This window comes from Crassostrea angulata, chromosome 10 (assembly GCF_025612915.1).
Source record: "Crassostrea angulata isolate pt1a10 chromosome 10, ASM2561291v2, whole genome shotgun sequence".
Taxonomy (NCBI): Eukaryota; Metazoa; Mollusca; class Bivalvia; order Ostreida; family Ostreidae; genus Magallana; species Magallana angulata.
The window spans coordinates 39,761,880-39,786,638 of NC_069120.1; the positions used below are offsets into that span (position 1 = coordinate 39,761,880).

The following is a 24,759-nucleotide window of genomic DNA, read 5'->3' on the forward strand; positions in this document are numbered from 1 at the left end:
ATGTAGATTTGACCCAGTGAAAAGCTAGTATGTTACATGTACAAATGTATGAAAAGGGTAATGGTAACTGTCTAAATTTCGTCATAAATCACTTTTAGTAAATAACTAAGTCGTTTAGAAAATACACTGTAAATGTAGTTTAAATTTGCGGCTGCAAATTTTGATACCGACAGAATCTAAAGGAATTTATTTTTATGTCATCCGTAGATTTTTTTGTAGGACGGTAAATAAAATAATTTGTTCTTTAAATTCCTCAGAAATTTTGATTTCGTAGTTGACGGGTACATACGATATCTACTAAAATATAACCACACCGTGACACCGAAATTAATTATTTATTATTATAGACTACATTATTAATTATTATAGACTACATTAAACTAAAAAAAAATCTACAAACAGACCATGCCTAATGTATTTTTCAAGCAGCGCATCATTTATTGGATAAAACAGTGCATTACGAATATTGACGCGATCTTGTAGATGAACCATTGATTTGTATGCTGTATCCAGTTAAACAGTTCAGCGCTGACCAATATGTGGAGCAAAGTAATTCCCACTACAAATAAAATGATCCATTTTCATCGGTGCTAATATTGTTGTCTTTGATCAATGAACCTGATAGTGTCAAAAGTAATTCCAAAACATCCTCGGAACATCCTTTAGATAGTTCTTAATTACCGTTCTGTCAACCCTCAACAGGTCATAAACACCGAGTTTATCGAGTAACTAAAAAAATGCAATAACAACAATACTGCGTCTTACCACGGGGTCCTACAAAAAAAATATCAAGGACTCGAAATACGAAAAAAAAAATCTGAAGAAATTTGTTTTCCCGATATCTGACATGGCCAACAGTTTTATGGAGAAATATAGAGATTCAATACACCGGGAAGAGATTCATAGAAAATCGTCCGCGGTTGCCTAGCAACGCCTAGTTAAAATCAATCAGAGACTGGCATTGGCTTGGAGTCTCATGTCGTCGGAGGTATGTTAAGTGACGAGCTTATCACTGAACGACAGTCGCTAGTAGCTCCAGCGATCGCTCGTACCGTGCTCAAGAACTTGGTAAGTTTCATTTTATTTTGATTTTTTACCAATTTTGGCTACACTTGTATGAATTTAAGTCTAAATGAAAAGTCCACGTTTATTTGGGTTTTGTCAAATGCAACAGTCGCTAATATTATTTATGCAATTCTATATCGTTTTTACAATAACTTGTAGTTTGGTTGTAATTGTAATGCCTTTTGAACAGTCTTAAACTACATATGATTATATTTCATAAGGAGATTTAAATAAATATTGTGTTTTATTTTACGATGGTCAGTTTTCTTTGATCCCACAAAACCCCATATATTTCATCATATAATATACATTGCACAACTTTAATGGTGAAGGAGGTGCTTTTTATTAAAAGTTTAAAAAAAAATCCTGAATTGATTTTGATCGAGAAGCATTTCCTGATTTCACATCTTTTAGTGGCAAAAATTAAATAAATTGAAATTGTCACAAATTAATATTTTCAGTAATATCGAAGTTTATTTGTAGAATCTAGATCTTGCTCTCAGATTTCTCTAAATGCAATAGCAATTTATATTTCAAAAACACGTCTACTTCGTAGTTCAAGCCGTCAAGTGTTGAAAAGAAGAAATATACTTTTTCATTTTCGTGAAGTTAAAGATATGGTCTGAATGTTAAAGAATTTGAAACATTTTAAACTATGGTTGAAACACCTTACATTTCGCCTTTTTTTTAAGTAGATGTAAAATCAGATACAATGGGCCGTCGTACAAATGTACCTTTCTCCGCGAATCGTAACTAATCCCATAGAAGCGATGCCTTTAACAATTGTGGTTTACAAGGATTTATTTTTGATTCGTTCATTTTTCAATTTTTGTCACGAGGAAAACTAATCTCGGGTTATTGCCATTCCAGAAAGCAATATATAAACGCCTTAGCAATCCACCAAACCACAAAGAAGCATTAAGAGTCATGTGTTACCTTAACTTCGAAAGGATAACTCTGTTCAATTCAATAATAAACCAATTTCACATTCATTGTGATGTAAATACGGAACAGTTATTTTTTGTGTAGATGTTTGCTTCTATTTTCAAAAATCACGACATGCCCGAAAAATTCACAATTTGATAACAATTATAGTCGATTGAAAGGTTCAACGAACTCTGTCTGGTTTTCTTCCGTAATAATAACAAGTAAACAGGTCCAGGCCAAAAGTTCCAACACGATTTTTAATTGATAAAGCTTTGCTGTCGATCTATGGGGTCAGGATCGTCTTATAATATAAGTTATGCGTATCATTACTGGTGTTTGAGTTTTAATTGTGTCTCACAATAAAAACCATTTGGTCAATGTATTGTACTTGTATGTTTTTGTAAATGATTTAAAGGGGCATGGTCACGATTTTGGTCAAATTTTATTTTTCTGTTTTTATAATTTACAATGCTTTATAAATGCATTTCTAATGATCGAATGAAATTTGGGTGCCAGTCGATTAGTTTTAAGCAAGATACAGGGCTCACAATTCTTCGTCATGTAAACAAGGCTCGTGCCCTGATTTTGTTTACATAGGTTCAATATACCAGTAAAAAATCTTTTTCAAGATGATTTGTCAATATTCTTATTCATTTAAAGCCTAAATGAACAGTTCCTAACGATTAACACATTCATTTAAGGTATAAAACTGGAATTTTCACTTCAACATTCAAAAAGTAAACAAAAGCTTTGTTTAAATAGCGAGGAATTGTAAGCTCTGTAACTCGCTTATAACTCAACAAATGACACCCACATTTTGGTTGCCTCTTAAAATTGCCTTACTTAAGCATTATACACATTAAAATCGAAAAAATAATTTTTGACCAAAATCGTTACCATGCACCTTTAAGTAAATCAAGCCAAACAAGCATCATTTTTCAAAGTAAGGGGGCAATTTGAAAGGCGAACGACCAACTGCCTTTTATGTTTATCTTTTTATGGTAAATATAAGAAATAAGTACACTTTTAAAAAAGTGGAGGGGCCAACCGATCCTACCCAGACGATATTGAGGGAAAAAACGACGCTTGATAAATTTACATTGTAATTGTATTCAACACTATCAGGGACGATACAAGTCTCTCTGTGATAAAAAAAAAGCAAAAAAATGCTTTGATGAATCTTTCAACAGTCAGTGCCCTGTCTAAACGAATCTTTAATCTACGTTAGTTTCGGTGACTTTGTTTCATGTTGTTTTTTTTTTGGTTACGTTAGTTGTTTTGTTTTTTTTGACCGCGATGAAATATTCTTGTTTTTCCTTTTAAGACAAGAAAAATCAACTTGCTTTCTTCTGCATTTCCTCTGAGAATTGAGGAAGCGATTGTCTCTAATCAATTTCTCCACCCCGCGACGTCACTTGTTGGAGCACGTGGTTGCACACTTTTAGCTTCAACTTTAATTTACTTCCTCCTTTCTATCTTCTTGCGCAGCAAAGTCGTTGATCTTTTAGATCGCAATATTACCACGACAAGACACAATTTTATGACAAAAAAGAATTTATTTTATGACTATTTGATCAACAAAGTCAAAGAAAAGTAGTGGCAAACTCTTATTAGAGTTTTATGTGTGTTGTTTCTTTTTATGCTCGCAGGTCTTTTGCAATAAAGCTTTTTTTCGTATGTGTATATATATATATAGTTATATAATCCAAAATGAGTAAAGTTTATCCACACAAGTATTAAATAATAAAAAATAACAGAAAGCCGATTCAAAACTCTACCGGTTTCATTATAATCTTCAGGAGTTTTGAACAATCACCATAGATACATAAGTACATACATTTCAAATGATCATTGTGACGTCATATAACATCAAGTATATGTTGCGCTTTTCAGAGTTCATTATGACGTCATAGTATAAGCGTTTTGTAATAGTACGGGAAAAACATATAATATATTCAAATATTCTATGATTGTACAAGAAAAACATAAAATATATTCAAACATTCATAATTATAATGCATTCAGTTTTGGTTTATATAATGAAATGAAACAAAAGAAAAACATTTCATTTCATTATATAAACCAATGGTGATTGTTTAAAACTCCTGAAGATTATAATGAAACCGGTAGAGTTTTGAATCGGCTTTCTGTTATAGTTATATATATATGGTATTGGTTTGTTTTATGTTTCGAAAATTTGCGAATATAAATATAAGTACACCAAACTTACAGCTTAAAGGTATAATGTAAGAGAAGATATATGCACTGGAAAAGGGCACCGAAAAAAAAGAGAGAAAATGAATAGAACCATTCTAACAAGATTTGACTTTGGGTACTTGTGTCAAACAGCAATGGCTTCTCAGCCATTGCTCTTTGAAATCAACAAGATTTGTCTGTCTTATGAGCTAAGACTACGTAATCTGTATATATTTCACTTGAAACCAGCGTCATTTGTAACTTCCTTTGATTCAAGATAAAGATAGTTACATCAAATGGTTCTATATACAGCATAATATTAATACAGATATTGAAAATCTAGAGAAGCAGATTTTTCTCTTCGCCATGTCAATGAACTCGTTGCACGACTACAGAACATACATCGACTCTTGCGAAACACCCTTCATTTGATAGTCTGGTACATTTGTGATAAAGAGAAATGGAACAAAATTGCTAGGAGCACTGTTAGATCATCAAAGCTATCTGGAGACAAACGAGTATGCTTGATACATTAAAGAATAATTATGACGTTGTCAGTCGGATTCTCGCCGGTATTGTAGTGCAAACCTCCACAACTACACAGATGGAACACACATTATGGGCATTGCCGGGAGCGGACTGACGGAAGATTAAAATATTATTGTATTATCTAAGCTTTAAAATCGTTTGTTGCACATTCTCTCCTTGATCTGAGTGAACTATAATTTTTGCGATATACTGACACAGTTAGGATATAATCACGTGCACTAGTTCAAAAGTACAGTTTCAGACAATTTTTTATGTTCAAATTTTCCAATCACAGACCATAGAATGTCTACACGTTATATCTCGAACTTAATCAATAGAGCTCTAAATCCTTTTGATATATCAAATGATTCGATATTTGACCATGGATTCGAAATTTCGATCTTCGAGAGACCGTAGTTCAAGTAAATATATATATGTACAAGTACAGGTTTTTTTTTATGTGTATTCATTTATCGAACAATTTACTCGTACAAAAGTGTATTTAATTAGGGAACAATGTTATCTATATATATTTACCAGTATATCTTTTTGACTTTTGTTTGCTTTTTCGAGAACTTAAAAACAGTAAATACCAAAAACAGTATTGAAATGTCTCAGAAGTAATTTCGGTATAATATTTTATTTCATGAACACATTGGATTCAATCCGGTTTATCATATAATATAACCGTAACCATATTAGGAATCGACCTTGACATATTCATTGTCGTGACCTAATTTGAAAAACGTGGGCCTAAAATATAATTAATATCTATAAGAATATGCGTACAAAGCGACATTATTACACTTTTTGATGCGTTTATAATTGTGTTTTTGTGTAACTGGGACAATTTCATAAAAGAAATAATGGTTTAATATTCTTCACCAGCTGTGCATCCAGGATATTGGAACATTGCGGTATACCAAGGTTTGGTGTGGAGATAGAGAGAGAGCAAAAGAAAAAAAATAATAACATTAAATGCTATATAGGAGTGAAAGCCTCATTGTTGTTTAGAGAAATCCGAACATGATTAATTTTCAGCATCATAACTTTTCGAAATATCATGATATAAGATACGTGAATTTCAAAGGAAGTTTTGTATTCCAAATAACAAAAGACCAAAATACCCTGAACAAGATAATCAAACGAACACTCTTTTTAAAAAAAATACGTTGAATTTATGAGCTCGGCCATTTTTTTTTCAAGACACGTAAACATTTGCACTGAACTCGATGTGCACTAATTACGCGATTTTAAAGCAAGGCATGTAAAGGACAAAAACGCCATAAACTGATAAAGCCTTGTACCGTCCCTTTTATATGACTATTTCACATAACAGAAACGTCAAATTAATGTCAGGCATTTGGATTTCTCTGTAAATCAATACTAAAAGCTGGAGGGTCCTTGAAAAATCCATTTTGATTCGACAAGAGAGTAAACAGTTAAAATCCTTCTCAAATCTGCATAGCAAGTGCTAGTAAAACCAAGAACTCCGCTTATTGGCCACATGATGGTTTTATACTTTAAAGAAATTAAGAGAACAGATGTCGCATCTCTCTTTTGCCTTACTTCTATAAAGATATTCGGAAACATATCTCTTTTCTTTTCATAAAATATAATTGTTATAGGCATATTCCCGTGTTTAACAGATTAAATAGAATTCAGACAACAGATGTGACAGCAAACGTGTGTACAGACATAAAAAAAATGTGTCATTGTACATTCACGGGCTTAAAAATAAAACACTGATTGGGAATAATGAAATGACGAGATAGGGAGGCAGACGAAGGAGTCCATTTGATGAATATAAAACTTGGACTTTGTTGGTTTCAGATGGCTTTGCTATCGATTGGTGGGTGAGATTGACAACAGCTACAAGCCGGCTATTGATTTGTACCAGTCTTGACATCCCCATCACCATAAGGATGGCGTCCATTCTCAACACAGTACGTTTGTATCCATTGTTACTTACTTCATCTATTTAAATGTTTTTAGGTTTTCTGATTTTTTATTCATATGTACATGTAGTTAGAATACTATTTTCTGTTAAAAGCATTTATCAAGTCACTCATTCGTGAAATAAGTCATTGTAATAGGTATTTGTAATTAACCTACTAAGAAAACTGTAATTCGTCACAGTAATTTACATGCATACGTTGATCAGTGCTACGAATGCGTTAAATTTTTCACTTTGGCGAGTAAATTGTTTCGCAAAAGGCATTTTGCAGTGTGTGCAAAATTTTGAAAATCATTAGGACAAAAACTGTTGATGTTGTAGACTAGGGCTATAATCCTTGACATGCATCGATTATTTTGTCACTTTAATCTCATTTGTTAAAATGCCCCTGGTAATGTATACTAGTATCACGATAATAAGCAAATGAAGAGAACGTCATAACATTTTACTGGAGAGTCTTATCTCCTTAATTCAAGGACAAAATATTTTTCATTTGTAAAAAAAAAAAATATTAAAAAAGATTCAGATATAAGTTATTCATCCAAGAAACATCTTTGTTCAACATTTTCAATTTTTTTTTTTATAGTCCCGCAGATGTGTGAAAAAACTGTATGAAATTTTCTGTTGTGACAACAAATGTTGTGACTGCTGCTTCGGAAGTGAAAAAAAGTTAACAAAGTCGGACATTCAACATTCCTTTAGGGAATCGTCTGCAAGACTAGATTCAACCAGTTCTGCTGCCGAAAGCACGCGAAGCTTCCGAGAACGAATGGAATCGGACAACGCCTCGTCACGCACCGACTCCGTGTCCTCGGCGTCGCAGCTGAGTGGGGAATACCGCCGAGGGACGACGACGCCCGTCATTGATATGAAACCCATAGAGTTCTGGGCTGCGAACCGAGAGAGCGTGCAGCCCAAGCAACACCGCCGACGCCTTCCGAGTGAAACGGAAATCAGTGTAGAAAATTTTCAGCCAGATTTGTATGAAGAGGAAAAAACAGAACCTTGTCTGACTGATGAGGAGAAATTAGCCAAGTATCAACTTGGGCAGATTCATATTGGCTTGAACTACGAAGTATCTACTAAAGTTTTGATGGTTAAAATCATTGAGGCCAAAGACTTGCCCAGACCTTTTTCTATGGACGAGAACAAACAGGATATGGCTCATTCGAACCCGTACTGTAAAGTTTGTCTTCTTCCGGACCAAAAGAACTCGCAACAGACGTCAGTTCAACGCAAAACACAGGAACCGACCTGGAATGAATATTTTATGTTTGAAATTCCCTACAGTGAAGTGCAGATGAGGACACTAGAAATCCTGGTGAAAGATTTCGATAAATATTCCCGCCATTGTATCATTGGACAAGTCTATTTACCGTTAACAAACCTACAGCTTCTGAAAGGCGTCCACATGTGGAAACCACTCAGTCCTAGCACAAAGGTAACCATTCCATGATTTTTAAAGGGACTGGATGGGCGTGACAAATTTTTACACTATTTATACCTCCTCGAAAAGAAGAGCGCTGAAGAGAAATAAAAGCAAATTATTTGAGACATGAGTAAAAGTAATAGATCATTGCAAGAAAAAAATCTTGAATAGAATTTCTAAGATAGATTTGATGTTTCTTTTTTTTTGGGGGGGGGGGGGGGTCGTACAAATTAGTCAAACTGAATTCAATTTATGATTATTGTTTTAAAAAAAACACACAGGCAATTACTTTCTTAGAATATTTAATTGATTTGATAAACTAATTACATCTTACGAGAACGAATTCTGTTTCTTCATACATCATAATATTAATTAAAAAATATAATTTTATATACATGTACTTATTGTTTTCCGTTTTGATTTTGTTTTTAAAGGGCGTTGATAAATTTACTCTTAGAGATTGCCAATCAAATTTGTATCGGTGGAGTCATCCTTGAGAATGATTTTACCATATTTAGACAAAAACAAACCAACTAAAGATATTTCCTTATTTAGTATTTTCAATTTGAATAAATTACTCATAGTTTCCATCAACAATATTATTTATTAAGTCTGTCATTCCATGTATTGTAGAAAAGTTCAGTTATCATATAAAGAACATTTATAACTATATGAAAACAGACAAACCATCTAGAACACAAAGTTTACCGAAAAATTAACCAACTCCCCTAGAAAATAGAGAGAAAGTACATTTTACATCGTGTCCATGGGTTAGCTACTTGAGAGGACATACATGTACTAAATTTATCTTCTTTGGCAGGAGAGGCACGACCTGGGGGAAATCCTACTGTCGCTGAACTATCTGCCAACAGCCGGGAGGTTAAACATTGACGTCATCAAGGCAAAACAACTTCTACAGACGGACATGATTGGTGGCTCTGGTGAGTCCTTTGATCCGATTGGTCAGACCAATTTCAGACAAATCCATTCTCAATTATTAACTCCATCTTAACCGATATTCATGCACTAGCTTCTACTGTCTCGCATAATTGACTAAAGCAGAATTTGACCAACATGAAAAACAGTAGAGTAATTGTTTGTTTGATGTGTCTCAGCTGAACTAGAAGATAATAGAAGGAGTAGATGCCATAATTTCATGCTATTAAACAAATAATGATTTAATCTATTGGCTTGGCAAGGTAAAAAGCAAAGCCATATTAAGTGAACCATGAACATATGAGTAATAATTGAGTAATAAATACATCAGCATAGTGGTTCTGATTTCATGTTGTTTTCTCTATTGTATTTATAGATCCATTTGTGAAAATAACGATGGTGCATTTCGAGAAACCAATTAAAAATAAGAAAACTTCCGGGAAGAAAAACACCATCGATCCAGTGTTTAATGAGTCCATCAACTTCAACATTACCCCACAACAACTAGAAAACACCAGCATCGTAATAACAGTCTGGGATTACAACTCCAAAAGTAAAGACGATTTTGTCGGTCGAGTAGTGTTGGGAAAATATGGATCGGGTCCCCACGAGTATACGCACTGGAACCGGATGTTAACTTCGCAGCGTTCTGCAGTTGCGCAGTGGCATTCACTTCGATCGCGTCAAGAGTGCGACCAAGTGTCGCCTGCGTCAATTGCTGTGCCGTGACACCGTATATTGCGCAGTAGGATGCAAATATCAAACGCCTGTTGCTGACAAGAATTTTCCATACATGCCAAAATAAGAGATGTTATTTGTACGAAGTGACATTTTGTTCGTGATATGATAATGTTCCGAGTACCTTTTATACGCTTTTCAATTGAAAGTTGTTAATTTTCTGACGACTTTCTCCTCTGATATTGGCAGGCAACACAGCATGTAAATTTCGAGCAATTTACAGTGTTAATGTCATGATCTATTAACATGTGAAATTGATCACATGATGTTTCTGTGAGAAATGGCAATTTTCACCTACCCTTTTGGTAAGGATCAACTTTTTCTAATATCAGGGTGTCAAAATATTTTTTTTTTTATAAAACACAATCATTTTTTTTGTAATCTTTTGCAAAGTTTGTTGGAAATGAAAGAAAAGCCAATGACTTACATTTTTTGTACTGGTCTTACCATATTTTGCTGTTTTGTATCAAAAAACCATGTCTGTAAAGTCATGGCCAGTAAAGGAAATATATTTTTTGTGATTGAAATAACATTTATCATGCATATGCCATATGGCCTGATTTACGATTAACGTTCTTAAAGTATTGAGAACAAATCTCATAGTTTGATATTTTCATATATCTATTATGGTCTTTTTGATGCTTACGCCGTTAAAAGATCAATTGATAGAGTCCATTTTATTTTATTCACGCCAATGCAAACAAAGAATTCACAGAGCTCTCTCTCTCTCTCTCTCTCTCTCTCTCTCTCTCTCTCTCTCTCTCTCTCTCTCTGTATCGGTGTGAATGTAAAAATTATTTCGTGTATTTTAAAAGATTATTACAAAATTATTTAGAGTTGGCGCTCTGCAATTCACCTCAAAACCCCTGATTTTTTTGGCACATCAAATTACTCTTTAAAAAAAAAGAAAAAACAGACAGCTTGTATTGCACTGGCAAAGAATGAGACAAATGGAAATTAGCACTTTCCTCTTGGGATCACAAATTGATCGTTTGATATTATATCATTGCTTGAACTGATGTGTGTATTCGATATTAATAGCTGCACTGTTGTTGGCGCAATATCCAAGATGTATTAATGCGCAGTCGCCACGACAGGTGGATGCACTTGTTAGGAAATGTTATGTTTTATTCATGGGGAGTGCGGAATTACAAAAAAAGGGCCTTGATCATGGCGTATCTGTGATGTTTAGTTTTCGCTGGCCATGGTCATTCGTTGTGTTTTAATATTATAAAATACCGCACAACAAATACAGTTTCATAATATAAATTTATGTATGATCATATGTACATTTATCTTCAATTGATTTGTTCATGATTAAAAATCATATATATATATTTTTGTATGTTACCTGAATAGATTTTTCTGTTGAGTGTTGAATATATTGTCACCTTGTACAAAAATAAAAATTGATTAAAAAAGGTTGGACAATAAAATATTGCTTACAAACGACATATCATTGTCAATTATTTCGAATTATCATACATGTACATACATGCATATCACATTCAAATCTTGATATACAACCGCTTTTATTTTATCACTTTAAAAGATTGCTTGTTGTTACAAGTCCCGTCGAGTTTCTGCAATATGTAACGGTGAAAGTTGCAAGGCGATCAGCACAAATAACCTGATATAAAATCGTACTATATATACATGAAGCACCAACTGTGACCTACAGATGTAGTTGTTGCGGTCTCTCTCTCTCTCTCGATCGAAAGAAAGGCAACTTACATTTGTAATGCTGGAAGCTTGGCGAAGGAGAACGTTGTACAGTGTACATTTACCTGTTTTTAATCAACAAATGAATGTGATATACTGAAGAGAAGAAAAAAAACATCATCACTAAATACAAAATTCAAATCCATCCCTACATATTATATACTTTTATTACTTTTCGAGAAAATTCTTTAAAAAGTACATATATATGTAGCGACTTTAATGGATTGTGTACCATAAATATGTACAATATATAGATAGATACAAGGACTATTGGCACATAAAACGCATTGCATAAGTGCATTTCTACGTACATGTACAGTATTGTAAATGTTTAACAATAGAATCCTTTACTTTTAAAACTCACTGACAAACTAATTTTACATTTCACTTACTGATCAACAAATTACAAATGTAGTCAACCATTTATAATTATGAAAATGGTTGTGCGTGTACAAATTGGTTTTACAGTATCCAATGTAAATATTGATTGCTTTTAAAAATCAATGCAACCAATTAATTACTACCAACATCACTCCATTTCATTGCTTGAAATAATTTTAAATGTAACTAATTAATGAGCAGAGCAATTTTACACATCTACGGCACGCTATAACATTAAAAAAACAATGGCAGTCTGCTAGAACTAGGCTTCCATCGTTTATAGTTACGTTTAACGACGCCTTCATGAGGTACATACTGTTTTATTATACTTTCATGTTACAGATGTAAATACTGAAATCTGATTGGTTTAGACGCAGTTAGTAATCCGTTCTATTACCCTCAGCGTTAGCAACACATTTGGCAACGGGTAACACTATATAAATAGTGCCTGTTTGGGAGGGTAAGCGAAGCGGAGGTTGACAATGGTTTTCGAAGGGTGTCAATTTCAACTGTTATTCTCCCAAACAGGCACTATTTATTTTATTAAACTGAATGTCTTAATTTTAGAGATTTTTTTTTTACTTATTTTATATAGAAATGACGTGAATTCCACGGCGAACCGTACGCGCATAATTTACGCGCATGTAACAATTCGTTGTGTTACCCGTTGCTAGGTGTGTTGCTAGCGCTGAGGGTAATAGAACGGATTATCAACTGCGTCTACACAAATCAGATTTCAGTATTTAACTGAAATGATAATAAAATGAATTGTTACATGCGCGTAAATTATGCGCGTACGGTTCGCCGTAGAATTTAGTTCATTTCTATATAAAAGCAGTAAAATTTTCATTAAAATTCAAAATAAGACATTCAGTATAATTAAATAAATAGTGCCTGTTTGGGAGGGTAACTGTTGAAATTGACGCCCCGAGAGAACCATTGTCAACCGACGCGAAGCGGAGGTTGACAATGGTTTTCGAGGAGTGTCAATTTCAACAGTTACCCTCCCAAACAGGCACTATTTATATAATGGCACATAACCTTTATATTAAGGGGGGGGGGGGGCATTTTATAACGTACTAGCCCTTCCACCCTCCATTCCTACACGAAATAAGATTTTTAAGATTTTATTTAACATTAAGGTTTTGAAATGTTTTTAACATTGGGATTTAGGTCATTTTTTTTCTTGCTTTTCAAGATTTCGGACGAGTCTGCCTCACCTCTCAACACTTGATGCTACGTGCCTGTGTCATTTAATCTTTGGTTCATTCATTCGGGATATGACGGTAGCGACATTGCAGAAAAAATACATAACCCGCGTTAGCGGGTTACATTTGTATGTTATTTTTTTCTGCAATGATCGCTACCTTCATAACCCGAATGAATCATCAAAGAAAGCATTTTATTGTTATATCAACATCTTTCTTTTAGCTAATTGATAAATTGATCATGAAAAGTAAGTAAAATTTACTAAATTACTGTTAATGTACGTAAGTACGTTAGCTAAAAGAAACAGCCAAATCGTCTCCTGTGAGACTTTGATTCTGACATTGTCATGATTATTTCGTGCAGTCCGTGATTTTTCCTATTTAGTTGTATGTCTTGACCAATCGATAAACAGGGCCTGTCAATATCTGTCCTGTCATTTTCTTGTACGCGGGTTATGTTATTTTTTTCTGCAATGATCGCTACCTTCATAACCGGAATGAATCATCAAAGAAAGCATTTTATTGTTATATCAACATCTTTCTTTTAGCTAATTGATAAATTGATTATGAAAAGTAAGTAAAATTTACTAAATTACTGTTAATGTACGTAAGTACGTTAGCTATAAGTTTCCGTAAGAAATAGAAGAAATAATACTTGTTTGATGTAAATATATGCTATTAACAGCATTCGTTGTATTAATAGTATTTGTTGCCTACTTAACGTCGATATTATTGTTCTACATGTTTTTCACGTATTATATTCTCACTCATAACTCAATTACATACCGGCCTGGGCTTTCATACGTATAGACATTCGTTATTGACAAAATTTAATTATTAATAGATCTAAAAGGCGTTTTTGATGTATTCATTTTCTTTATTTTCTGCATAAGGTAGCATGCTTTGCATTCTGGGAAAATGGCCGTTAACAACAGATGAACAGTCAAGATATACGAAATTATGAATAGCTAAACATATTATACTGTAGGGAAATATCGACAAAACAGTATAAACTGTTCATACAAAATGTGCACATGTGCTTGTTAGTTAAATATCAAAAACGTTATGTATGCCGTGCAAGAATTTAACAGATCGAACGAATAATTACCACCACCTATCTACACTTAATTAATATTTTAGGGACTAAATGTCTAAACACAGTATTCGTACCTTTCGATTTGACGCCAACTATGAATTCATATCTTTATAGAAAAAACTCTCCGTATGAGGTGACCATTGTCCACCATCGAATACAGATGAGAAGATTTTAGTCTTATATTTTATGTAAGTATCGTTACGGTATGTGTTCTGGTTTTATGAATTATTTGCGCTAACCAGGGTATTGACTAAGCTTGGGTGCAGAGGGTAAAATATATTACAGACTAGCTATTACCAGACACTACGCATCGTTGTTTGTTTTAAAGTGTGTGTGCAAGGGGGGGGGGAGCTCATTAAAAAAAATTGAAGTAGCATAGTGTTTCACTACCTTTATTTCTTTGTTCATTTCCTTTTCTACATGATTCCAAAAAAGAGGGGGGGGGGCTCAATGTTAATTCACCTTTTTATATGTAAATGTCAACAACAAAAATTGCTAGTCCAGGTCCCTTCTACATGCCTGATATTGAGCCTTTGTGCAGAATAGATGTATTTCTAGATACAAAAACAATTTTAAAAATATATCACGATGTTTTTACCTCAACATGAGAATAATAATAATCAGACCTATATACTATAAAGTATTAATAAACCCACACACATGTAAATGGTTGCTGAGTTAAGACGGAATGACATACTGATGATATGCATATCAAGATATGATAATTAAATTATTCAAAAGATAACCTGAAAGAAATAAATGATTCTCTAATGCAACACATACATGCAGTACATGTATAAAGAGAAAGAGAGATAACTCGTATAAAGTTGTGTACTCTCTCTCTCTCTCTCTCTCTCTCTCTCTCTCTCTCTCTCTCTCTCTCTCTCTCTCTCTCTCAGTTTTGTTCAAGGACTCTACCCTCTTATATTAATTTTTCGCTGCAAATTCCTGATAACTCAGATCCAGGTTTTTTCTCAGGGGAGGGGGGGGGGGGGGGGCAAGCGCTTGTAGTAAACGTTGACAACATGGACTTTCCGTGAAGGGTATATGCTTTCGAATATGAATCTGAGCTATCGAGCATTATCGACAATGATTTGGAATACATAACAATTCGCAGGGTTGCAGACGACAACCCAGAACATGCATTGACGCAATTATCTGTCGAAATGTCTTCCAAATGCAGGTGTCACATTTCGTTCCAAGATTCGTACATGCACAAGTGAATTATAACATTATTTATATTTAGAATTAGTGATGGTATTCAGTGACATGACAGTGGTATTTTGACGGTCTGCCTCCCTCCCTCCCCCGCCCCGCTTCACACCCGCCATTTCCGTTGCACTTCATTTTGGAGGAAATAATGGAGACGGGTTTTATATAATTAGCAAACACATGACGTAAACCGAGAAGACTGAAGCGGAAAGTATAGCGTGCACGTAATGCATATGGCTCCGAATGCTGAATCGAATCATCCAGTCTCTTTAATCCAATTTAAATAATATTTTATTACTATAAAAAATAGGATTGAGCAGCAGGAAAGATCTATTTTTGCCCTTTCCTTATAGATACAAGGCACAATTATCATAATATATGGTTATATAGGATGTAAACAGATTACAGTAAGCGTAAAGGAATCTTATTCAAATTAAGGAAGTTTTTCTAGAAGATGGCAGGGATATAAAAGGAAAAGTTTTGATACTTCTAATACAATCGTTTTATGTGATTGAAAAAAAATTGTAATCTAAAGAAAAATATGCGTTCCCATTAGATCTTATTAAATTATTACAATATTTTGCCCCCATTCCCACCCCCGGACAGACAAAGTTTAGGTTGTTATGTCAGAATAACCATGGCCTTCCCCGTGTCAGTTTGTCCATCCGTACTGAAGACAGGACTTTGTTCGAACTTGCATGTCCTAGAACTTAATGGGCTGGTTTCCCCCCTTAAAAAATGAATTTTAAAGCTCCTAAATGTTCATAATCATGCCTGTATAAGTTACATATTATCGATCCGTTCAAAACTAATTTTATTACAAGTGGATTTTATATTTTAAAGTAAAAAATCGACATCGACGATTTTACTTCAATTAAAAATCTCAACATTCATATCTCGGTCACAATGTTGTTATTAACAAATATTTACATTTTCCAGTGCCTTTGCCTGTGATAATATTACGTATCGATTTTGTACTATAAAACCCATAACTTCATATAAAGCCAAATTGAGGCGCCAGCGGGGTTTGCTTATTTATATTGAAATATTTTATTGTACGATGGTTTAAAATTATATAAATACAAGGAATCATTCTTTGAATATTATGAGGTGATAATTTCGTTCGAGGCGTGATCAAATCTATCATTGGATTTGATCACGCCCCGACCGAAATTATCACCTCATAATACTCAAACATTAATTCCTTATTCCTTAAAAATAGTCAGCAATGAATATTGAGATTGCATGCGCGGTTACCAAAAAAAAAAATGTCCAGGGAGAGAGGTCAAAGACTTGTTTTTTTTTTTATCAGAGGGACACCGAGGTTCATTTTCGAGAATTTTACTGTGTGATTTTTTTTTATATTTGTAGGAGGGGGAGGGGTGCTTATCCACCCCCCCTCCCAGATCTACGCATGGATTGGGAAGTTGCTGAAAAAGCCCTTTAAAGTCATCATTATAAATGTGCTTCTGATTCTGAATAAAATTAAACACACTGTACTGACATAAACAATATGGTAAATATAAAGAAACGAAAATAAGAAACCTGTAAATAATTATGCATAAAACCCTTACTTTGTGTCTATAAATGATTACAAGTAAACAGTCGTCATGGTATTTCCTTCATGAAATCCTTAAATATCTTTTAAAAAATTAAAATAGAATATTTCTTTAAATAGTACTGGTTTGCGATATAAATAACGTTGAATTCATTGTAGGCGAATTTTACAGAATTTATTTTTAATTTTTGGTGGGGTTTAGCATTGTAATCACATTGAAATAAGGCCAAGTGCAAAATTAATTAATAAAGAAAGATTACTCTTTCATCGTTCTTTTAATGCATGACCGATCGCACTAATTTAATTTTTTTAAAATCTTAAAATAGGACTACCTATGTTTAGTGACCGCAAAGTAATAACAAAAATGATTTAAATCATTGAATGAAATGATTAAAATCACAAATGAAAGGCTAACTTAGGCTTCCAATTCACAATTTTACATGTACAGGATTTGGATCGCATATATCTAATATTATGAACGACGCGTACTAGGCTGTAGCTATATTAAGTAAAAAAAAAATCAATAAAAAAATCGCCAACTGAAACGCATATTTGTGATAAAAGCATAGTTTCAGTTTCGGTCTATATGAATAGGGCTGCCTTATAAGACATTGGGAAGGCATATCAACAGTATATATAGAGCTTAGGGATGGGAATTCTTTTTATTTATAGACCTTCTTTATTGGGAAAGCACCTATTTTAAAAATAGACACTACCAGGTAAAACTTCTATTTTGCATGAAATAGGTGCTTTTAGTGGTTTCTTGCATTAAATGCAAATTCAAACAAGTCAAACAAAGAGAAATGCTTGCTTAGAAAACACCAAGAAAGTGTAGTTACGGACATTTCGCTACTTTACAAACTATTACGTATTTCTAAAAATAGATCACGCACATGTCTCATTAGAATTCCAAGTGCCACGTGACACAACAGATTTGATAGCCGGGGAAGAAGGTGAGTGTCTCCACAATCTCTTCATAATAGCACAATCGAAGACTTATTACGATAACTAGATGCTACAGTCATTGTTATTTTATTCCAACGTAGCACGGATGTTAAAACATATGCAGCAAGTTTACATCGTAGGTCGCAACTATCAAACAAGTGTGCCACCGAACTAACAGTATATGCCAAGATGCATGCATGAATTTGTCATGCTATACAAAAGGGCGTGCCTTTGTTGTGACTTTTCTCAATTACGACTTTAACAGTTCTTTATGTTCATTAATTGTTTAAAAAACATTTGTTTGCAGCTGAAATATGCATGCGGCAAGCGAACAGATGGAAAGTGATATGGGTGAGGCGGATCCAGCATTTAAAAAGGCACGTGAGGAGTATAGCGAGATCGGCTATTCTCCCACCCTTACAAAGGAACAGTTGAAGATGACCATTTTGTTGAGGCGCGTGTCTGAGGGGAAAGATGAGCCGGAAATTGAAAAAACTCGGGACATTAAACACCCAGTACGTACATGTATAAAATTTATTTTAAAAATCACATGCAGAATTTCAGTTACTGTACTGTAAAAATAGTTTGAATTCAATATTGCTTTCATGAAACGATTGCGTCACTCTATTAAATAAATATCTTGTCAATCAACCCTTCACCCCCCCCCCCCTTTAATATTGTTCACGAATTGTTGCTACGATTATATAATACACCCCTTGTCCCGAAAATATTTTTTTAAGCTAAAGCTATTTTTAAAAAGAAATGCAAACAGCTTCGGCAATATTTGAATTCATCATTTTCGCTTGTAATTTCAATGATTTGTAAGTTTTATTGCATATATTGGTTTCATCAATTTCATGTGATAATGATATCATTTTGTAAAATGTGTAGCCTTTCTATACAACCCAACATTTATATTTATATTTTTGGAAGGTTAAGTGTTTTATGAATTATGTCAATTACATATATTTTCTTTTTTACATAGCTTTCAAAAGAGGAAATGAATCGAATTGCAGCTAGGAGAAAATGCAACAGAGTATCTGCGCAAAAATCTCGTGAAAAGAAAAAACAGGAAACTCAGGAAATATTTCAAGTAGGTATAATTATTCACTTATTAAACATGCAATTATATTGAATAATTTTCAAAGAAATATCACAAAACCATTCATGTTTGTACAAATGTTACAAGAAAAATGTAATTTCGTTATTTGTTTATTTTGTTATAAATAAGAAGAAATATACATGTATAATACAAAAATAAATTGTCAGATGAGAAGTGTTACATGTAATCTTGTTATAAAATTCATAAAATATTTTTGTTTGCGTTCATACGGTATTTTTATAACTACAAACAACACATTTTTTTTAATATTTTTTTTTTCAATTAAGTACTACATGTATTATTAATTAAATGACGGTTGTAATATAAATATTGCTGAGTAATGTAGCTATACGTATTATAATGTACATGTAGTGTTTATCACGTGATCCAGTGAAAAGAGTTTCCGAATAATTCATGTAAAATTCATCATTAATTTTATTCTTGTAGACAGTGAAAGAACAAGAACTTCGAAAGAAGGATCTGGAGGCCAAGGTGTCTGAAATGGAATCAGAAAAAGCCAAAATGCTGAAAATCTTAAGTGAATCATTTTCACAACAGCAGCAGACAGTGATAACACCGGTGGATGTGATGGGTCTCGTGAACTTTATCCTTCAAAATGGCGCTGTTGATGGCCAAATTCAGAGTGACATTTCCTCAACAAATATACAGAATCAAACAGAACCACCTACGCCAAATACTTTCAATGTTGCAGGAATGAACTGCACTCAGACTACCTCAGACTTTAACATACAAACCGGTGAAAGCTTCAGAGGTCACCTCTCTCATGAACTTTGTGACCTTGAAGGTCGAGGGTCAGCAGATTTATCTTGTTCCGACTTCGAGATGGTTCAGTGTTCCAACAATTTTATCTTCAATCATGATTTTCTCGCTGACGATTACTGACTTGTTCATTTACACTATACGATGGATTATTTAATCCATTGCTCATATTATTCACAGAGAATTTTCTTTGTATTTTATTGATTTGATTATTAAAATGAATGCCAAAAATATTTTAAATGTTTTTATACTTTCGTAAAGGTCACGATTTTGGTCATTTTATTTTCCTGATTTAGCTCACCTGAGCTGAAAGCTCAAGTGAGCTATTCTGATCACATTTTGTCTGTCGTCCGTCTGTCCATCCATCCGTCTGTCTGTCTGTAAACTTTTCACATTTTCAACATCTTCTGAAGAACCACTGGGCGAATTTCAACCAAACCTGGCACAACGCATTCTTAGCCTAAGGGGGTTCAAAGTTGTGAAAACTAGGGATCACGCCTTTTTACAAAGGGAGATAATTGGGAATTTATGAAAATGTTCGAGAAATCAAAAATCTTCTTCTCACGAACCATAAGATCAGGAAAGCTGAAAATTGTGTCGAAGCATGTGGGTGAGGCCACAATGGGGGGGGGGGGGGGCGAAGTATATACAGTGTAGAGTAAATCTTGACCCCGGGGGTAGGGTGGGGCCACAATTGGGGGGGGGGGGTCGAAGTTTAACAAAGGAATATATAGAGTAATTCTTTAAAAATCTTCTCAAAAACTTATCACCCAAGAAAGCTGAAACTTGTGTGGAAGTATTCTCAGGTACTGTAGATTCAAAGTTGTGAAAATCATGATCCCCAGGGGCAGAGTGGGGCGACAATGGGGGGGGGGGGTCAAAGATTAACATAGTAATATATATTAGAGTAAATCTTTAAAAATCTTCTTCTCAGAAACAAATCAGCCAGGAAAGCTCAAACTTGTGTGGAAGTATCATCAGGTAGTGTAGCTTCAAAGTTGTGAAAATCATGATCCCCAGGGGTAGGATGGAGCCACAATGGGGGGGGGGGGGGGTCGAAGTTTAACAAAGGAATATGTAGAGTAAATCTTTAAAAATGTTCTTCTCAGAAACTACTCGACAGATGTTAAGACTTTGACCCAAGGACAATTCTTCGGCCTCACAAGAAGGTTCAGAGTTTGATGTATGTTTATATCCTAGATATAAACAATTGTTAAGGATCTTTTTGAGAACTGCAATACTCAACATGTGATATGACTACAAAATCATCCTGTTAGAAAAGGGACTAATGATTATAAACATAAGAATATATCGGGGGTAAATGGATTTTATCTATACAGGATCTACATGTACTATTGTACATTGTCCAGATAGTTTGTATATTGACTCCATTAAGCTGATTTTATCATACCTATTGTTCCTCAGGTGAGCGATGTGGCCCATGGGCCTCTTGTTATTATTTTTGATGCTTTAGAATTGAAATTATAATGAGAAAAAAGATTGAGAGTCAGTCGTTGAGATATAAGCATGATACAGAGCTCACAATTATTTGGCATGTAAACAAGGCTCGTGTCCTGTTTTTGTTTACACAGGTTCAATATATCTTTAAAACATCTTTTTCAAGCTGATACGTCTATCTTCTTATTCATTTTAAGCATAAAAAAACAGTTCCTAACGTTTAACACCTTCATGTTAGGTCTAAAACTGGAATTTGGACTTCAACATTCAAAAAATAAAAAAAAAGCTTTGTTTACATAGCAATGAATTGTTAGATCTGTAACTCGCTTACGACTGAACGAATGACAACCAAATTTTGGTTACCTATTAAGAATGCCTTACTGAAGCATTGTAAACATTAAAATCGGTAAAATATTTTTTGACCAAAATCGTGACCATGCCCCTTTAATATCTCTAACGCTAAATTAAGGGCATCAATTTAGAGAAGCGAACACCCATGCACGGTTTTTGATTTGGCTTTCCTCATGTGGAAAACAAGTCTTAGAGTATATAAATGCTAGTGAACTTGATATCGTTTTCAGTTGAAGTTTCAAAGATTACATGAGTAAATATAAATATACATAAAATCACTAAGTAAATCTCTGAAATCAGGAAGATGAAAATTATTCCGGTGTACCGGTCCCATTGCATTAAGGGCCCAGTGTTTCCGTTGGAACGTGTCAAGACAACGTATCACATGATAATTTGCACACCGTCTTGGCCACGGTTCACAGTCCAAGCAGTATATACATGTTCATCATACATGGTATAATAGCCTTCTCCCACATGATTTTAACTGATATTTATGACGATTGGGATATATAAACCATTCGCGCATCTAGAAAGGGGCTGTGAGTTTGAACCTCCTCCCTTGAAAGTTCACTTATTCACATTGTACAAATTTTACCAAAAGTAGGCCTCGACCCCCCCCCCCCCCCCCCCCCCCACCTGTACCCAGCAAACAAAATTATCTTTCGCCCCCAACCACCCACACCGAGAAGAAAAAACCCATAACCCTGTATTGATCAGTAGACGACACGATTAAAGTCGTACATTTTTTAACTTGAAACGAAGAAAAAAAAATTGTTACGGCGATATTATTTTCTGTATTTGATATTGTATGACAAAATGCAGTATATGTGATTATAAGGATATTCACTATATTTCTTAAGCAAACCTAAGAAAAATCACGGACTGCACGAAATAATCATGATGGTGTCAGACTCAAATGCCCATATATGAAGACTGCTATTTCTTCTATCTAGCGTACTGATGTACATTAACAATAATTTTACTTACTTTTACCTACTATTTAATGATTACATGTAATTCAATAATTTATAAAAAGAAAGATGTGAATGTAAACAATAAAACAACATCTTTGATGATTCATGCGGACTATGCACTGTGATGAAGGCAGCGATCATTGCAGAAAAAATTCTCATATAAAGTATTTTTCTGCAATGTCGCTACCATTATATCTCGCATGAATCATCAGACAGCATTTTATTGTTTAAATAAAGTTTAATTAAATAATGTATATCAAATAATTGTGTTGCTTTTGAGTAAAAGGATAATTTGTCATGGGTCATTGATGTCACTTTAATTACATGTGTTCATATTGTATCATGTTCAATTACATCATATCCATACCATCGTGTGCTCGAACAGCTAGTATATAAAACATTGTACTGCTTTACTATCAGTAACATCGATGAACAAAGGTATTTTTAAACCTGTATTAGACATAGTACAGACATCGTGGTAATTGCTCAGTGGCAATCAAAAATAAAGTGAATGTAACCATTCCCCCCCCCCCCCAATCTTTAAAAGTTAAGGGGGGGGGGGTGGGGTGGAGGGGGTATGTAACTTCAACATTGGTTCTGTAGTTTATTTCCTAATTTTTCTCTATATCATTTTTAGCATTCCTTAAAATTTTACGATCAGAATGTTAAAACTCAAGAAAAATATATATTTAGAGAAAAAGTGTGCATGTGGGGGCTAGGCCCCCTCTGCACACCCCCCCCCCCCCCCCCAGGAAACTCAGCGAAAGAGCGCAAGGCCACGAAGCCAAATAAGGATAAAACATCCGGTTTTTTTTTTACTTACTCGCCTTGCAAACTGACAAAGGGCTAGATATAGAACTTGATTACTAAATATATATCTCTTATTCATTTTTCATTTAGACTGCCTGTGTGTTTTTTATAGTTAGTTTGATGAATAAATGCACGGGTTTCCGGTGTTAAGTGCATTATACTTTTTTTTCTTCAAATTTCATTATTATACCCAATGAATCTTTTTAATTTCAGTTTTTTTTATTAAGAAAGCATCGGACATTCTCGTGCATCTGATATAAGAGCTAGTGAAGAATCTCTCCATTCATGTACACTGTATGTACATGTACATTCATCCTGCCGCCTGCAGTGTGTTTAAATCGTGTCATTCAGTGTACTCTATACATGCATCTTATAAGAGAGAACAATCGATAAACTGCTAAAAAAATTGGCAGAGTTACATATGTAAAAAGTGGAGATGGTTCTTTTTGATGACCAGTTACGATCTTAATTTATTTATAGATTATACGAATCTTTGTGCCATATGTAATATGTGAATAATTATAGAATTTACAAAACCGCTCGCAAATACATCTACGTAAAACCCTGTTTTGATTTTTTTAAAAAAATGAAGAAAACAAATACATCATGGACATGACTTTATGTTGATGTAAAATGTATAATAGTTCAGACAAAAATACTTCCAATATTTACAATCACGAAGAATATGCAGTTGAAGCAAATGTACTTCAATTATGTACATGCAAAACCTTGCAATCAATAAGAAAACGATCAGCCTATCGCGGACTTATAAAATGATCGTATTTATAAAAAAAAACAAAAACAAAAAAACCCATCTTACAGTATAAAAATATTTTAAACAATATTTAAAATATTACACACAGAATATGAAAACAATGTGATTGATCAGTGGTTAATTTAAGATTAAAAAGCCTCCCCCTTTCCCCACTCATTGCCCCCCCTCCCCCCCCCCTCCCCCCCCCCCCTCTCCACACATAAAAAACAAGAATAACAACACACGCTTATTAAAACTACGCAAAAGGGGAAAAGTGCATATTGATTGACAGATTTTAAACGAAATCTTGGTAGATTTTATCTGCCAGGAAGTCATAAGAAGTCGGTTTATCAGTGAAGTTAATGATCTCCCCAGCAAATCCCTGCAGAGTCTTCTTTGTGGCTCCAATGTTGTATGTCATGCTTTGTAGGTCAGCGACCACCTTAAAAGAGGGTGAGTACGTCATCTGGGGATCTCCGATGACAAGCTGTTGAAAAAAATTGACATATTACACTTATGAATTTTTTTTACGAAATCTCAATATTTATCTAATAAAATAAAAACATTAAACGCAAAACATTAAGTCACAGACCCCCCCCCCTCCTCCCCCACGCGGCAATTGATTAAAAAAT

General features: G+C 34.1%; 3 protein-coding genes across 6 annotated transcripts in view; 2 read left to right on the forward strand and 1 right to left on the reverse strand.

Moving 5' to 3' along the window:
• The first annotated feature begins 926 nt into the window (after positions 1-926).
• LOC128167787 (synaptotagmin-17-like) lies at positions 927-11,223 on the forward strand. Its single transcript, XM_052833701.1, has 5 exons — positions 927-1,068; positions 6,550-6,662; positions 7,260-8,114; positions 8,923-9,043; positions 9,415-11,223. Exons 2-5 carry the CDS (start codon positions 6,642-6,644, stop codon positions 9,765-9,767), a joined length of 1,350 nt encoding a protein of 449 aa, XP_052689661.1. The 5' UTR covers positions 927-1,068; positions 6,550-6,641; the 3' UTR covers positions 9,768-11,223.
• Positions 11,224-17,796: 6,573 nt separating this feature from the next.
• Positions 17,797-20,013, forward strand: LOC128167005 (uncharacterized). Of its 3 annotated transcripts, none has more exons than XM_052832491.1 (4): positions 17,797-17,906; positions 18,206-18,413; positions 18,884-18,991; positions 19,448-20,013. In XM_052832491.1, exons 2-4 carry the CDS (start codon positions 18,213-18,215, stop codon positions 19,901-19,903), a joined length of 765 nt encoding a protein of 254 aa, XP_052688451.1. In that variant the 5' UTR covers positions 17,797-17,906; positions 18,206-18,212; the 3' UTR covers positions 19,904-20,013. The 3 variants fall into 3 exon arrangements, with proteins under 3 accessions (XP_052688451.1, XP_052688453.1, XP_052688452.1); XM_052832493.1 differs by lacking the exon at positions 17,797-17,906 and adding an exon at positions 17,916-18,034; XM_052832492.1 differs by lacking the exon at positions 17,797-17,906 and adding an exon at positions 17,936-18,075.
• A 4,307-nt stretch (positions 20,014-24,320) lies between these two features.
• The window catches only part of LOC128167508 (uncharacterized), an 86,351-nt gene continuing 85,912 nt past the window's right edge, over positions 24,321-24,759 (reverse strand). For both annotated transcript variants that reach the window (XM_052833266.1, XM_052833267.1), the window contains exon 8: positions 24,321-24,614. In XM_052833266.1, the coding sequence (XP_052689226.1) occupies positions 24,423-24,614 (192 nt within the window). In that variant the 3' untranslated portion in view covers positions 24,321-24,422. The remainder of the gene's footprint in view (positions 24,615-24,759) is intronic.

Coding starts and splice junctions, on each gene's coding strand:
- LOC128167787 (XM_052833701.1), top strand. CDS start 6,642: ATGGCGTCCATTCTCAACACA. Junction 6,663..7,259: donor TGGCGTCCATTCTCAACACA/GTACGTTTGTAT, acceptor TTTTTTTTATAG/TCCCGCAGATGTGTGAAAAA. Junction 9,044..9,414: donor GGACATGATTGGTGGCTCTG/GTGAGTCCTTTG, acceptor TTGTATTTATAG/ATCCATTTGTGAAAATAACG.
- LOC128167005 (XM_052832491.1), top strand. CDS start 18,213: ATGCATGCGGCAAGCGAACAGATGGAAAGTGATATGGGTGAGGCGGAT. Junction 18,414..18,883: donor CTCGGGACATTAAACACCCA/GTACGTACATGT, acceptor TTTTTTACATAG/CTTTCAAAAGAGGAAATGAA. Junction 18,992..19,447: donor AAACTCAGGAAATATTTCAA/GTAGGTATAATT, acceptor TTATTCTTGTAG/ACAGTGAAAGAACAAGAACT.